We start from the raw sequence: 17,324 nt of genomic DNA on the forward strand, positions 1-17,324 counted from the left end.
TATAGTCCTCTCCTAGAGAGGGATATAGATGATGACACCGACGACAACATTTCACACATTGCATCCAATTTTACCACAGGTACCAATACCCACAGCGAATCCTGGTCTTCAGATAACAACACTTTCAATGACAGCATCCCATCCTTCAACCCTACCTCCACTTCCTCTCCCTGCACTACCCAATCCCTGGGCAAAGGTAAGGGAATTTTACAGAACCTACACGTATTATCTTTGAATTGTAGGAGTCTAAGGGGAGTAGATAAAAATGCCCAGTTTAGGGCATTAGTAGCCACAGAAAACCCTGATGTTATCTGCGGAAATGAGTCACACTTAGATCCTGATTATACGAATGCAGAGATGTTCCCAGAAGGCTACGATATATATCGTAAAGATCGTAACAGTCAAGGAGGGGGGGTGTTTATTGCTGTTAGGTCCTCCTTGGTCTCATCGCCTGTACATGACCCCTCAAATGCGGAGATCGTATGGGCTATGATACAACAGGCAGGATATAGACCCTGGTGTGTGGGCTCAGCTTATAGGCCCCCAACCTCTGGACTTGTGTATGTGGATGAACTTGAGACATCTCTGAACAACATTGTAGATAAACCCTCCCCACCAAATGTCGCACTATTCGGGGACTTCAATATGCCGGACATATGTTGGAGCTCTGAGACGCCCACCGTCAATCCCACGCCCCAATATGGGACGGGACTGAACGAGAAATTTCTAGAGGTTGTACAGAGCTCTAGCCTGTCCCAAGTGGTATTGACCCCTACTCGTGGCCATAACATACTTGACTTGGCTTTAGTGTCTAATCCTGACCTGGTGGAGAATGTCAATGTCACCCCAGGGATAAGTGACCATGATGCGGTAACAGTAGGCATAAAAACCCACGTCAAACACAACAGGAAGAAACCTCGTACAGTTTACTTATACAAGAAAACGGATAAACCAGCGTTAGTAGAAGGGATAAAAAACCTAGAGAAACAATTCACGGAAAGAGTCCCAACCAACCACTCAGTAGAAGAGAACTGGAACTACTTCACGAAAGGTCTCAAACATCTCATTCTCAAACATATACCTCAGAAAAGACTGTCAAATAAAAATCAATGTCCATGGTTTAACTCATCTCTTAAACGTATAATCAAGAAGAAGAAAAAACTCTACAAAAGAGCTAAGAGTACAATGGAAGAACAAGACTGGGATAACTTTAAAACCATGCGCAGACTGGCTAAGCAAAAGATCAAAAAAGCACACAATGATTACTTAAAAGAAATCCTAGATGAAGCTTTGGAAAATCCCAAGAAATTTTGGCAGTACATAAAAAGCAAAAAACAGACCGCGTCTGGGGTGGCCCCCCTAGCGCAACACAACAGCCTCGTTGTGGATGCCCAGGGTAAGGCAGAAATCCTCAGCAGGCAGTACGACTCTGTCTTTACAGATGAAGACATGGTCAACGTACCCGACCTAGGGGACAGCCCCTACCCCGACATGCCAGAGGTCGAGGTGACCCTGCTGGGGGTGCAAAAGCTCCTACAGGGGATAAACCCTGCTAAAGCCTGTGGGCCAGATCAAATTCCCTGCAGAATTCTTAAGGACTACGCCATAGAGATCAGTCCAATTTTACAAATAATCTTCAACCAGTCCCTTGCAACTGGGCAGGTACCGACAGACTGGCGGACCGCTTTTGTGAACCCAATTTTTAAAAAGGGGGACAGAAGCGACCCCGCAAACTACCGACCCGTCTCTCTCACCTGCGTCTGTTGTAAGCTCCTGGAACACATACTTTTCTCAGCCACCATGAAACATTTAGAAACTCATAATATCTTACTCCCCACCCAACATGGATTCAGAACAAAACACTCCTGCGAGTCACAGCTGATCACAACTCTACACGACCTAACGTCTTGGTTTGACATAGGGCAGCAAATAGATATGGCTATTTTAGATTTTTCGAAGGCATTCGACAGCGTTCCGCACCACAGGATGCTGCATAAGTTACACTTTCACGGGATCAGGGGGCGAACACTCACCTGGGTACAAAACTGGCTACTGGACCGTCAGCAACAAGTGGTGATCGATGGGGAAAAGTCTGGTCCTGTCAGAGTAAGATCCGGAGTACCTCAGGGAACGGTGCTAGGGCCATTACTTTTTTTGATTTACATAAATGACATCAACAAAGACATAACATCCCAAATCAGACTATTTGCTGATGACTGTCTCGTTTACCGCCCCATAGTCCGTGACGAAGACCATTATGCCCTCCAAACTGACCTAGATAATCTTTGTATGTGGTCTAACACTTGGCAGTTGCGCTTTAATGTAAAAAAATGTTCCATCTTGCACATCCACAAGTCCAGAAGCTCACATGATTTTTTGTATACAATGTTTAACGAACCACTCAACTGTAACAGCCAGCATCCGTACCTAGGTGTCATTCTCACCCACAATCTTAGGTGGAAGCCACATATCAATGACATTACAGCCAAAGCCAACAGCACCTTGGGGTTTGTCCGACGCAACTTAAGGGGGGCAAGTAAAGAGGTAAGAGCTAAGGCTTACACTTCCATAGTCCGCCCTAAGTTAGAATACTGTTCTTCAGTCTGGGACCCCCACAAACTAAAACACGCACAAACAAACAGCCTTGAGGAGAAGCTGGATTCAGTCCAGCGTAGGGCTGCCAGGTTTGTCACAGGCAACTACAAACAATCCACCAGCAATACATCACTACAACAATCACTTGGTTGGGCGACCCTAGCACAGAGAAGACAACAAGCACGACTTACACTAATGTACAAGGCAGTCAACAACCTCATTGCAATACCCATCCACACCATACTTACACAAAACAACAACATTACAAGAGGTCACAACCAACGTTTCCACACCTTAACATGCAAAACCGAAACATACAGGGCAAGTTATTTCCCCCGGACAGTCATAGAGTGGAATAGCCTGCCTGAACATCTGATACATACCACCTCCGTAGAACAGTTCAAAGCCGGGGTAGCCAAGTATTATGGCTACCCTAGCTCTACCCAGCTGTAAGACCGAACTATGCCCTAGCAACTTGTACAGCACAGCACTGTTATTTTTGTCTGTTGAATGAATACGTTTTTTTTTTCACTATTTTTGTCTCACCACCACCGGTTTGCTAGGGCATCCTCACTCCCCTGGGCACAAAGTCCCGCGAGGGGCATTGCCCAGTATTACGTAGATGTAGATGTAGATATGTGTTAGAAGACTGCGAATCTCCATTCAGTCACGTCCGGTACCTTCCTTCGTCAGTCCTCGCCTCCCTTTCCACGTCCGGACATTTCTTCTTACGGTGCGATGATCCTCGGTAGAAAAGACAAAACGATAATGAATTATTTTGGCTCAGAAATATAGGAAATATACCTTAGACTTAAGTTAAAGTACAGAAAGTTAACTTGGTTTGTGATTAAAATTTCCGTTTTAGATTTATCATGGAAACAGTGGGATGAATTTATGTGTAGTAACGATTGAGTGTGCTTCAATGAAATCCCAAGTAATGTTGACGTTTGTTTCAGTTTAGATTTCGAGAGCTATGGCTGCTTCAGTCTGTTTCTGCGGTATACAAGCCCGATGAATGGCTGATTCGGTTTCTGTGACTGTGTCTACGCCGAGAGGTCGAGTATTTCTACAGGAATTAACTACTTATATCAAATAGGTTCTTCAACCAACTGTCGTCCTTTCTGGCCTGTGTTGTTCTCTTGGTTCGGGACCCAAGAGAGCAACACAAAGCAGATTATGTAATGGTCTAGGTTCCCGACAACCACTGACCATGACATAAAACAGAAATTACAACAGATGGTGAACCAGGGAAGACCCTGTTTTGTAAACAACAGAATTTACGTACAATAACTGACCAAATACACTCCCGGCAGCACAGCCACAGAAACCAACAGAAACCAAAATCAGCCACACACCAGGCATGTACACCACGGAAACGGACTGAAGCCTTGACTGCAAAAGGAGCCTCCATTTACAAAATGCACGTCCGACTATCTACCAGAAACATCCCTCGGTATGTCAACAAAACACACTCAATTCATTTACTTTCTATCGTGGCTATGACAAGTTAGTCCCAGTCCATATCTGCAAGATGTTACCATTTTAACCCCATAAGACACATAAGCACTTCACTTAAACATTGTGGCTGCAGTTGATCCGGGGTTGATGACACCAGTAAGGTCCTGGACTGAGCAAGAAAGTGAATAATTTAGAGGCGTAATAACATCTAAGGAATAAGGCACAAGGATGCAATTTGCATTCTCTGACGGTCACAAAAGAATTGAATGTTAACGTTACGGATTATTTAATTATCGGACTAATGATAACCGTAGAAGACGTATAAACACAATAAGGCACTTACTTACCTGTTGTCTCAAGCGGTCGCGATGTTGTTCTGTGCTGGGACGCTGCGAGGTGAGTCCTTCACCTCAGACGAATGACGGGGTTTCCGGCAGATTAAGACAGGGGCAGGTGCACGATTCGCCTAGTCTACAAAATTGATTAATTTCTTGACCAATCACAGACCAGTAATCTTTTTCACCTGTGTTGGGCACGCGTCTGTTAGCTTGTCTAGACCACGGCATTGTCATTCGATTCTTGAGTCATGCGAGACCGTAACCGCTTCGTCTCGCACCACCGTACGCAGAACTATCTACAAACGGCATGGGACACAAGGAGATATCGTTTTATACGTTGAGGCAGACGACAAGTTCTGCTTATCTATGTAGGTGGACTTTATCAATTATTGCTGTTTATCAGAGGTGCCCAGTTCTAATTGTGTGTCACATTTCCACTTACCGTTGGGCAGCCGTTGAATATTTTTTCGTTTGTTGCAGCGGTACGAGACAGCTGACGCGAGCCCGTCTCTTCTACCGAAATTTCAGCAAAATTCATGTCTGGACGCATTAAGAGAGGAGCCGGATAAGGGAGGTGCCAGGCAGCAGCGCCACTGAAGGTGTTTATCGACATCAGTCCATCACCAAGCCAAGGAGGCACCAAGCCCAACACGTAGGGTGTTTTTCTGAATTCAGAGTAAAGCGGTTTTGGAACCCCTCATACAGACCCTCATTACAATTGCAATATTCTATCACTTAACGCTGCATGACTTCGGTTACCATTTCCACAACTGGTGGGGCATAAAGGCGTCCCTGTGACCCTTTTAAATGTTTTAATTATATTTCAGCCATACCATATATGGTATGGTGAAATATATTGTATTCGTAATGTTTCTTTCTTTCTTTCTTTCTTTCTTTCTCCTGTCAAATCTTCAAATCGAATCATCTCCGTCGTTCCGGGACCGAATGACCTGAAATTTGGCACAAGAGTAGAGTGGGTCAATACCGGGGTGCTTTTTTCTCATTTTTTACATATCTGCCTCTAAAATGATTTTATTGAAGTTTAAAGGTCACGTTTTGACCACAACGGTATATTTTGACCCCCTGTACCATTGAATTACAATGGAATGACCTTAAATTTGGTGTAGATAGGCATTAGATAGTTGGTAAAATGATCCAAGTAAAATTTTTGTCATGGACCAATTTCAAATTATTAATTTCTGCACTTTTCTGAGGGGAAATTGGTTTTCTTTCGGCCTTCTCCCGTGAACTCCCGTGACCCCAGAGCCCACAGGTGCCAGGTGCCAGCGGTCTGGGGAGAGCGAGAGTTAATTACTTTATGGACGCCAGCCAATCAGCGACGAGAAAGGCGAATGGTAGTTAATATTCATAAGCGGGGCCTTGCAATCCCGTTTATACACAAACAGATGCATATTACAGCCTTACAGTGGCCATATGTTACCCTGTGCCCGGTTTGAAATTGTAGTTTGCGAGGATTTGGAGTTCAGACAGGGTCATTTGAGCGGTAGCGGACGGTACGCGTGCATTGAACATCAGAATACAAGTCTGTGTCGATGAATTTACCAACATTCCGCATGGCACTATCAATCATTTTTGGCATATTTGACCTTGGGGGTTAGTTGAGACAATCGAGAAAATGTTACTTGGCAGAAAACGCGGGAAAATTGGACAGTTTGCGTTTAGTTTTGATACGTAAGTTTGACAGTGGCGAGAATGCATGTATTTTTTTCCAAACAAATGTAGGTACTTCTAACGTTAGTGTTGTTGTTGTTCTATTTTGACGTAAACTTTGTACATTCAAATTGTTAGTAACTTTAAACTGCAGAGTTTGAGCCCAATAAAACACTCTTAGTACCAGAGTATCACCACTGACCTCCGAAAAGAAACCCCCGAACAAGGTATAGAAACTCCTATCCTCCAGGTCTCGCACGCTACGAGCAGGAAATTACAACACTCAGACAAGATTACGTCCGATGGCTGATTGCATACAAAGTAAAACAATTTAACAGTGGTATGCAGGGCATATACTTAACAAAGAATTCGAAGGAAAATGAAATATATAGATAAAGCCAAATCAAGTTAACTTGTTGGTCCTGGGATTTTTCAGAAAAGAAATGAAGCGACAGGGTGGTAAAATTCTTGTAAAAATTCGAGACGTCTCCGTTTATGTAATGGCTCATACAAAACAAGAAGAAGATTGAAGTTTTTAGCTTGAAAAAAAACACAACAACAACACACTCCTACTACACAACACCTTCACCTGCTTGACAATTATTAAAACGTATGCCCTACTTGATTAAAAAAAAGTTCAATGCAATAATAAATGTACCCACATCACAAGGAGATTATGACGGTACTTAGACATAGTTATCGAAGTGGAAATTGTTGAATGGCGTCATGTAATTTCATGATGAAAATCTTCTGAATGGAAGATGCGTTTTTTTTCACTCTCGGAAAAATAGGAGCTGCCGCAATTCTAAAAGCCAATCAGTTATGCATAGGCGCTCCTGTGGAAGATTATATTCTTCCATATGGGCCCGGTTCATATTGGGCAAGCTCTAGATCTGTTTTGACCTGGAATCAATTCACAATATTAGTTCTCTTTTGGGGATAACTTACAGTTGAAATATTGCACTTTTGCGCAGGGGTGACTTGGAACAGTCCAATGTTGCGTGGGAATGGGTATGGCTGAAATATGCTGTATTTGCACCCAAGCAAATGTCGGCCTTTCTAGTTACATAATATGAAAATGGCGTTAGTCTGCCCAGTCCTAATTGCTTGTTGATTTCACTTCCTTGCAGTGGGAAGTCGCCGGGAAGGAGACATCTCTCATCATCTTCCAGGATCAACTACAGCTGAAATGGTGGGACTGATCCCGGTGAGAGGTTGTCTAATGCCAAGTACGCCATCTCCACAGCCAGAAGGCCGGTGTTCGTGTGTACGCCATACCAGAGGACCTGAAACTGTTAAGTTCTTACATATCTTACAAGTGTTTGATCTTATAAAACGGAAATTTTGCAGAATTGGGCTAGTATTGACTTGACATTGGCATGATAGGAAGCTGTCTGTTTTGTTGCATTCATAACTTAAGCTGATATTAAGATTCCCTTTGTCTACATTGGACATTGTCGGCAGGGCTGATCATAATCTCTTGGTTGGTGGCGAGGTGTTTGAGTGTGTTTTGTTGACACCCTGAGTGATGTTGTTGGTAGGTGGCTAGGGCATTTTGTGAGCGGGGGCTTCTTTTGCACACGGGACTTCATCCCGTTTCTGTGGTGTACAGGCCCGGTGTGTGGCTGGTTTGGCTTCTGTGACTGTGTTTAATGGTTGAGATTGTGTTCGGAGTTACTACGAAGTTCAGTCCTTTAGAAAGCAGGGATTTGCTGGATCTGTTGGCTTGTGACGAGTTGGGTTCTTCTACCACCTGTCGTCTTTTCTGCCTTGTGTGATGGTCTAGGGCCGGGAACCTACTAGTAGACCATTACATAAGATGCCCTGTGTCGTAATCTTGGCTCCCGAACCAAGACGACGGTACAGGGCCAGAAAGGAAGACAGGTGGTTGAAGAGTGTAAGTTGTTGTGAGCTGACAGGACCGGGAAGTCTCGGTTCTCTGAAGGCCAGAACTTTGCAGTAACTTCGAATGCAGTCTCGGCCATGGACATGGTAACAGAAACCAAATCGGCCATACATCGGGCCTGTATACCGCAGAAACAGGCTGAAGCGCTGTGTGTAGAAGTAGCCACTGCTCTCAGAATGTCCTAACCTCCTACCAGCAGCATTACTCGGGGTGTCATCAAAATGTACTCAACACCTTGCCGCTTATCAAGAGATTGTGATTCTCTCTGCTGATAATGCTTCAGGTAGACAGAGGGGATGGGTGAACATTTCTAGGTTGAACCTAGAACTGAAACGACAATCACAAATCAAGTTACTTCCTGTCATGCCCCCAGCAGTCTGTAGATGAAGTTCTTCACAGAATACAAAGTGTACAATTTTATAGCCACCAAGTATGTTATATTCCATAGATACGCGTAGTTCAGCTTACTAAGAGTTACATATATTTCGTTTCTAGAACGTGTATACAAGAGCTTTAGAATGCAGTAGCTATCTATGCTGGTATTGTCCATTTATGGTGTAGAAGGTTGCTTGCAGTTATTTTCCATTTGGAAATTTGGCTACCTAATGCGTTGGCCAATGTTTACAACAACTGTGCTGTTTTAGAAGACAACAATGTCCTCTGGTGTCTATATGACGTAATGTAAGCACCGGTACCCTTGAGCTAGTTACATTGATTTGTTTTTCTATCAGCGCAAATAAAAACTAGTAGTCTTTTCTCATCTTCCTCACTTAGGGAGTTGCTTTTACAGTGTCAAACATTGTACCTACTGTGTTCTGATGGCGTCTGGATTTGACTGTAGCCAGTAGTCGTTTTTAAAAAAATGCTGTACACAGTACAAATTGATGTATTTCTTGTCTTGTATTCTTTCCGTTTATTCCTTCCATGAAAGCCTTTTGTTCTCACTTTATATTTCGTGTATTTTGTGGCTTTTCTGGTACAATACTAGCCACCTTGTCCACCTTGTCATAGAAAGCCATTTTGTCCAAGACCAAAACTAAGATCAGAAGATTTTTTCGTTTGGGTACTTGTAATCTATTTCTGTGATCAACGTTTGAAAATGTCAAGTACAACCTGACCAACATATTGTACACTTTGTTTCCCTTTGAATAAACAATTTAAACCAGGTGTAGTTTTTATTTCTCTCTTCCAACAACCTCAACCTTTAGTGAAATGAATACCCACCTCCACCCACACCCTCCAATTGCCGAAAATGGATGGTCCCTCTCTCTCACCTCCTAAGGTGTGTGAAAAGGATGATCCATTGGTCCTTACCAGAACCTGAAGACTTTCAAATGAATGAACCCTCTTCCTTTCACAACATGTAAAATTGTCCCTCCCTTCCATGTGCTGCTAGCATGTCTTACTCCAATATCAGCACACCTAGGTCAATATATTTGTACAATTATTCCAAATGCGAGACCAGATCACCGATACATAAATGTAATCCTTATAATGTTATTGATGAAATTTTGTTGCACTGTATCTGTATGTAGTTTAGTATCTGTATGTAGTGTAGTACTTAGTAGTAATAGTATGTTTTTCTATCAGAGTACGGTTGCATATTAGCCTAAATTCCCACATATTGTCGTTTGATTCCATAGTGCCATGTTAGGACGTCCAATCACGAGGATCTGACGGGGGTCCTAATACAGTATTAAATACTCGATTAGATTGAAATTTTTCAATTTTGTCTTTATCATTCAAGTTATGGGCAACTGAGTTGATTTCAAGTTGACCAAACCCTTGAAAGCTTGTCAGACGATCATGTCCTGTAAATCTTATCCAATTTCTGTAGGAGATTGAAATTACACATGTATGATAACAACTGTCTCTATAGATTGCATGCCAATTTTCATTTGTGAACTCGAGCTCCCAATGGTTCCTCATTTACAGCTGCTAGGATGCAGTAAGTTGTGATATAGAGCAAGTTGGATTTATACGCTAAGTCTAATTTGTTGGTTAAAAGATCTCTTTTCCATTAACCAAAAGCTTTAAGATACGAAACTTGACACAGTTGTTAAATGTTTAAAGGCCAATATGTGTGCTAGGTTTTATTCCTCTTATCAATGGGACAGTAGGCTACATAAACTTTTCATCAACACACCGCAAATCTCATGACCCTGACGACCGCGTATACTCTACACCAGCAACGAAAAAGAAGAACTGATCGGATTTCAGAGTTGCAAAGCAGCACGTGGCTTATAGATAAATACAGCTTATTATATGTGCAGGCTCAGTCTCCTACAATAGCAAAATTGGTTTAGGGAAATTCTTAATTGTGCGAGAGAGAGAGAAGGGGGGGGGGAGAGATCATGCAAATCTAGGTTTCATTTACGCGATCCTTATGCAGAAATGATGCATTTGCTGAGATAAGACTTTCATACTTTCAAAGTTTGCGCAACATAATTACAAATTGTGTTATTTGGGTACAAAAGATGGTCCACCTTTAATTATAGATACGCATAGATACCTTATTAGCATAATCACTGAGAAACATTTTATAAAACATCAGTTGAGAAGTTTACTTTAAACTTGATTTGCCAAAAAGTATGATTTATGTGAGACAAACGTTTCAACATGAAGACATGGCTCGTGTGGCCAATGCACTTACATACGAATAGCATAGAATTTGCACAACAAACAAACAAACAAACAAACAAACAAACAGACAGACAGACAGACAGACAGGCACAATATATACAATTTGCATATTTACTGATGCTATTCACATGTTTGCACATCATTGGTCAGAAGTAGGAGAAAAGGACCAATCACAGGACAGAAGCGGATCCCGAGACTCAAGTCAAGATGGCGGTCGTCTCTTGTGTGGATTGATGTAGACTTGTGTCTTCTTCATCGTTCTTTTCTTTCGTTTGGGCCACAGCATGTTGAGGATTCTGTAGCCCTTAAGTTTTTAACATTCACGGAGTCTACCGTGCAAGCCGAGTGAACTGTCTCTCACAGTGTTTGGGTGAGTATTTTCGGTATTTTTTGAAAATTTCTAACGTTACGTTATCTGTGACTGACATTGAATGATTGAGTGATAATGTCCATTGACTGGAAGAATACGGAAGGTTAAAAGATGGAGAAATAGATTGATAAGTATTTTAGGAGATATTGTGTAGACTTATCCGAAAGGAAAGTCGGTAAGTGACTTCCTCGTGGAGTATAAAGTACATATCGTCTGTCATCGCGGTTTGCCCGGGCTGGTCGAGTGTGACAGCGATCTCACCCCCTCCCCCTCCCCCACACACGTGTTTCGCCCCCCTCCCCCGAAAAATGGGTTTTCATGACATTTTAGAAGTTGCTTGGTACGAATCACAAACTGCAGTTTCAGAATGATCTATTAGTAAGCACACGAACTTGACACATAACGTTCACTGTAAACCACAGTGCTCGAAATTCACTTTTGGGATTTGGTGCACCAAAATTTTTGGATGCACCACATAAATTTATATAAAGAAGAATATCAGAATAACCTAATTGAAAGCACTAAATTAGATTAGTGATTTTAACGGAGCTCTTCAGAAATCGAGGATAGTCTTGCTTCAAAGTTAACATTTTCATGCTGTTTCTGACTTTCAGGACGTTGTAACACATAGTTTTTCTTACCCATATAGATCATGATGATATGATGTGGTCTAATCTCCAAGCAGATCCTACGGTGCCATAAGATAGTATCAAAGCCGGCCAGGGAGTATAGCCGGCTAAGGGAGTCAAACGGGCACCGGAGATCTGCCCTCACCCGAACAGGGAGGAGTATTTCTATTGAATAAAGGTGTCTCTGTTAACCAGGTCATGGGTCACATGGTCATATAAAATTCACTAGGTATTTTCCACACCAAAGTAGCTTTGCTGGAATATTTTGCGGATCGAGTTTTGTGTCCGGACAGTTGCGGAGACATAGGTACTTCTAGCTATCTTCAGGGGTATGTGTAACATTACACATCCAGGTGACTGCGCACTAAGGAAGGCTATGCAATAACATGGAAATCGTTTGGTACAAAGATAAAATACTTGAGGAACAGATGAAATATTTAGGGGTTTGGTATCTAAGTCCTATATTAGCTTATCAGGAACTCAGCCAAACCAGTCGATTACTATTTGTGAGCCGAGTTTATTCAACCTATGCTAAACTCAAGTAACATATAATACAATGTGTTTCACTAGGAGTACAGCAAGTCACAGTTACAGGATACAGAGCTAGGATAATGATACAGAGATCTAAGTATATTTACAGAGAGAGTTGGTCTAACTAACTAACTATAGTACATAATCCAACGCAGGGACTAAACCCTACTAAAGTAACCTCACCTGAGTCCTGGGGGCACGAGACTGAGCAAATATCTCCGTACACTCTCTAAGCTCAACTATCATAACAAAAGGTTGTATAACTCCGCCCATCACAGGTAACCTGGTTGGATGCTATCGGCATCCAGCCAATCAGGGATTACCTAATATGCTAATGAAAGCTCCTCCTCATATGGTCTAGACAGTCATTACCTAATTACCTCATATGTCATAGGTCATGGCCGTTACACAGATACTAAAATGTATGCGACCACAACTCTAAGAGTGGTAATGACAGAAACTTATCCATTTTACGACAAGCTCCAACGGGTCTGGCAAAATTAGTGCCAATGCTCTGGAGGGGGGCGCTGAATGTAACTCAAACCAGTTTGATGATGGACACGATTTTTGAATAGTCGTGTGCGATCGCATCATGGTGAGAAGCATCTGTGGTATGCAACTTACCTGATTCCGATTTGGCAAGCTTAGTATGAGCGGGGTCTAATTCGTAGCTGCTTGATGATGCATGTTGTTGGGAATATCATTCTTAAGGCATTTGGAAATTAAGTTAAGTGTTACATTATTAGATTTAAATCATGCAAGTCAGGGCCTCATTTATGATATTACATGATTTAAGAGCAATAATTTATGCTACTGTATATATATCCTTCTTTTCTAAGAATAGTAAGTAAGATGAGTCTTTCATACATCAACTTGTTTCTTTCAGGTTTTTTGTCTTTGCACCAATGAATCAGGATCCTTTTGATGGATTGGTCCGACATTTGGCAAACACCTTAGACACATCGACAGCAAAAAAATTGACACTATAAAAGTATAATTAATTCATGGAGGATTGTGTCGTACAGACTCTTGTTGTGTATAGAAGATGTTTTTCTTGTTTGTATTTCTTGTCCGTTGTTTGGGGTACAAAAACTACAACCTCTTGTGTGTTGTTTGTAATATCTAATGATTGACATATCGTTTGTTGCAGACATAGTAGGTGCGACTGAAGATGGAAAGAAAAAAGCCAGTCCAAGTCATTTTAAGCTCCTCAATGTGCTGGGACAAGGCATTCCTTTTGCAAGGTCAGTAACCACAAGCAAATCTAAGTGGGCAAATTTGAGACAAGCCTTCCTTAATTTTGTCTATTTGTTACCTCAAATATGCCATATGCATGCCTAAAGACCCCTTCACACGAGAGCAAGAATGAACCGGAATGCCGTCAGAATGTAAATTCTTCACTATTCCTGGGAATTCGTAGTGTATTTTAGAAATTCTCACTGCATTCCAGATATTTTTGCCCATTCTTTTGGCTGGCTAAAAATTTTTGACATGCTAAAAACTTCTGAGGTGCATTTGAAGTGGAGAAATATTGAACGACATTCAAAGTGTACATGTATTCTTAGTGTATTCTAACTGTTCTATATGCAGTATTTGCGCATTCTATGGCATTCCAACATAATTCGAAGCATTCTTATCTCATTTGATGGAGAACCAAAATGGCAAGGCAAAAGAATATCTAGAATGCAGTGAGAATTCCCAGGAATAGAAAAGAATTTCATTGTTTGGGCTCATTCCTTCTTGTGTGAAGGGGATGTTAGGTCCATTTGGAATTCCCACTAGGAATGGCCCCGAATGTGGCACGAATTTTGCAAATACTTAATTCCGGCTGGTTCTGCTTCATTCCTGCTAATTCGGTTTCAGTGTGAAGGCCCTATAACTTTTGTTACACATGCAAATTTATGTTTTCTTCAGTAAAAATTAGAACTATCTTGCATAAAGGATATACTTCATAATATTTCTACATAACTTGCAGATATGTTGCTTTTGATTAAAATCTAGAGCCATCTCCTGAATGTGAACCCTCCAATAAACGATAAATAAATAAAATTTGAAGGTTTGTAGGCACAATAGCCACAAATGCTCAGTACTTGTAGTTGGGCCTGAAGTTAAGTTCTGACTGTGCTATACAGACCATTTCATTTCTTAGCCTGTTTGATGTTTCAAATGTTTGATTTAGAGAAAAACCAATTTGTAACAACAGTAAGTGTTGTCCATGGAAACTCAGCCATTTGACTATTAAGGCCACACAAATGGTATTTGTTGGTTCTTGGAATTAGATAACGCCTTAACTGGAAGATCAGCAATGAAAACAAAGTATTGCCTTAATTTCCAGACAGCGGTTTGGACCTGCAGCAACTTCCCACAGCGATGGACGACAAAGTGGGCAGGAGGAAACTAATTATGTAGAGATTCCGAGCGAGCTCGCCAGAGTGAAGTGAGTGAGTTTAATCGTAAAATGTTCTTACAATTCTTAAAGTTAGCATTTTTGCATTTGGATATATTAAAATATAAATTCTATAAGGGACAGTTTCATGTATCGTTTGTCTACTTTTGACAAAAATCAGCGCGAGGCCGGTTGACGAATTTAGGAGATGCGTACAGTTTATGGGTATCGTCTTGTAATGGCGGACATTTCCGCTCTGACTGTGAAAAATCGTACAATTTGTAAAAATAGCAATCTAAGATTCATATATATTGAAACCTCAACTTTTAAGGAACAGTGTTGTTTTGAATAGCATTTACGCGAGCATTTACAAAAATTCACAACATTATACCTACTGGTGCACACGGGTGGGAAGGAATGCTTCATAACATGTGGACATTCTCGACTATTGTGTGTGAATAGATTGACAAAAGCCATGAAAAAGACATTTTCGCGAAAATGTTGCCTTTCTAGTTAAGTTCTCAAATGAATGAGAAACAATAATGCGTCGTTCAAAATGGTTATTTGGCAAAGGTATGAGATCAAGGAATTCATAGTTGTGAGTTAGGCTAAGAGTAAGAAGCATTATACATAGTCTTCTGAATGTGATGACTGTTGCACTGCCAGATCGATTGGTCACTGGTCAGGTAAACCTTGTTTTTGAAATATCTGAAGGATTTTAGTATATTTTACTTTGAATTCATTTTAAGCCTCATATTTCAATTTGTTAATCGAAACATTTTTGTTTGCTTCAATATTAATGACAATGACATGAATATGTTGTTTTTCGTGATCAAACATCCTTACACTGTAGTAAATCTAAATGTAAATTTAGACCACAGCATAAGTACTTGTAACTTTTAAGGATGATATCAGTGTATACATTGATTTTTGTCTGAATTTGAAAAAAAAAATGATATTTTAACCTCAAGAAATGGCAAATATGATCTGTTAAATTAAAAAAATATATCATAAACTTCTTTCCATTTGCATCAAGAGATCAGAGACCTCATACCTCCATGAAATATTTTAAACAATTGTAGATTCATTGTTTCATTGTGTCTCATTGATTACGCAAATAAGGCTGCAATCAACATCATCAATTTTATCTATGGTGGTCGTCTTAACCAAAAAACACATTCTATTTTTGGTTGTAGCCCTGTCAGCAAAATTCCATGTTTACATTCTGTCATTAATTTTCCAAATGACATATTTGCATTGCAGTGTACAAATTAACTTATTTACATAGGTCATAGGTACATGTAAATAATCTCTACCACTATGCAAATTGCCTATTCTTTGCATTATTAATTATGGGACTGCCTGACCAGGATAAATGGAGAGCAAAGCACTGAATGTGTAAAGTAAGCAAGGAAGCTTACATAGACTCTCCAGGCATACCGGCTGTTTCTCTATGACGGCATTGGTCTCGCCTTACATGGGGGACATTGCTAACAAGGGGCCAGTTTCACAGGGACTGCCTTACACAAGACAAAAGGAGAGCGAAGCATTGTAGGTGCGGAAGTAAGCAACAGAGCTTACTCTCTCTCCAGGCATACCGGCTGTTTCCCTATGACGGCATTGGTCTCGCCTTACATGGGGGACATTGCTAACAAGGGACCAGTTTCACAGGGACTGCCTTACACAAGACAAAAGGAGAGCGAAGCATGGTATGTGCGGAAGTAAGCATGGAGCTTACTCTCTCTCCAGGCATACCGGCTGTTTCCCTATGACGGCATTGGTCTCGCCTTACATGGGGGACATTGCTAACAAGGGGCCAGTTTCACAGGGACTGCCTTACACAAGACAAAAGGAGAGCGAAGCATTGTAGGTGCGGAAGTAAGCGACAGAGCTTACTCTCTCTCCAGGCATACCGGCTGTTTCCCTATGACGGCATTGGTCTCGCCTTACATGGGGGACATTGCTAACAAGGGGCCAGTTTCACAGGGACTGCCTGACACCACAATGTGTCATGACACGATGAGCAAAGCATGGTATGTGGAAAGTAAGCAATATATAGTGGCATGTTGAAGGTACCCGAAAAAGTGAACAATGTAAATTTTGTGACTGAGACCTCATTTGCATAAGTGATAGAAATGGGAGGATGGCCTTTTTCTCTTAAGACAACATTGTCTACTCTTAAGACAACATTGTCTACTACTAGTTTAGGTGGAGAAGACGATCAACTGATTTAGTTTATGTAAATAAGGACTTTATTTGCATAATTAAGAAGAAACATGATACAGTAGTTGTCGGGTTCGAAATCATTTCATGGAGGTATGTGTTGGTAGCCTGGGTACCATCCAGAAAGTAGTTTGTTCGCTTCTGCTATCTGTCTGGAGACCTCCATATTCAAACCGTTTGGTGCTAACGTCAGTTAATGAGCGAATTAAGGAATGGGTTCTACTGCTCTCTTTCGATGACAACTCCCGCAAGCGGAGGGTGGGCTTTCCCAGTGTTGGAACACCAGTTTGAACGAGTGCTTGAACCTATTCCATAACTCGCTCATGCTTTAAGGGACCAATCAGCACCCTTGTCCAAAATTTGGATGATTCCAGATGTTAACGTGGTTGGGGATCCCAGATGGAACAGCAGAGAAGCAATATATATAGTTTATAATGAATGTCAGAGCTAGAAGCGACTGTAGATAGTATATGATGAATGCAGGAGCAAACTACTTTCCGGATGGTACCCAGGCTAATCTGCTGGTGGAACTCTTGTTTAAACATGAAACTTGATAGTTTTCCATCTGTACATT

The 17,324-nt window shown here is 41.3% G+C and overlaps 1 protein-coding gene and 3 long non-coding RNA genes across 4 annotated transcripts; 3 read left to right on the plus strand and 1 right to left on the minus strand.

The window, feature by feature from the left end:
• The first annotated feature begins 1,185 nt into the window (after positions 1 to 1,185).
• Positions 1,186 to 2,278, plus strand: LOC118418421. The gene is made up of 2 exons (XM_035824358.1): positions 1,186 to 1,662; positions 2,240 to 2,278. The coding sequence occupies exons 1-2, from the start codon at positions 1,186 to 1,188 to the stop codon at positions 2,276 to 2,278; spliced, it is 516 nt and encodes a 171-aa protein (XP_035680251.1).
• A 1,397-nt stretch (positions 2,279 to 3,675) lies between these two features.
• LOC118421087 lies at positions 3,676 to 4,468 on the minus strand. Its single transcript, XR_004831810.1, has 2 exons — positions 4,401 to 4,468; positions 3,676 to 4,222 (listed from the first exon to the last, which is right to left on the minus strand). It is a non-coding gene; the product is annotated as an uncharacterized LOC118421087 (long non-coding RNA).
• A 449-nt stretch (positions 4,469 to 4,917) lies between these two features.
• Positions 4,918 to 9,676, plus strand: LOC118421094. Its single transcript, XR_004831811.1, has 2 exons — positions 4,918 to 5,043; positions 7,193 to 9,676. It is a non-coding gene; the product is annotated as an uncharacterized LOC118421094 (long non-coding RNA).
• Positions 9,677 to 10,808: 1,132 nt separating this feature from the next.
• Positions 10,809 to 14,633, plus strand: LOC118428332. Its single transcript, XR_004832642.1, has 3 exons — positions 10,809 to 10,981; positions 13,292 to 13,385; positions 14,477 to 14,633. It is a non-coding gene; the product is annotated as an uncharacterized LOC118428332 (long non-coding RNA).
• Positions 14,634 to 17,324: the final 2,691 nt, after the last annotated feature.

Source organism: Branchiostoma floridae, chromosome 1 (genome assembly GCF_000003815.2).
Source record: "Branchiostoma floridae strain S238N-H82 chromosome 1, Bfl_VNyyK, whole genome shotgun sequence".
NCBI classification, from domain to species: Eukaryota; Metazoa; Chordata; class Leptocardii; order Amphioxiformes; family Branchiostomatidae; genus Branchiostoma; species Branchiostoma floridae.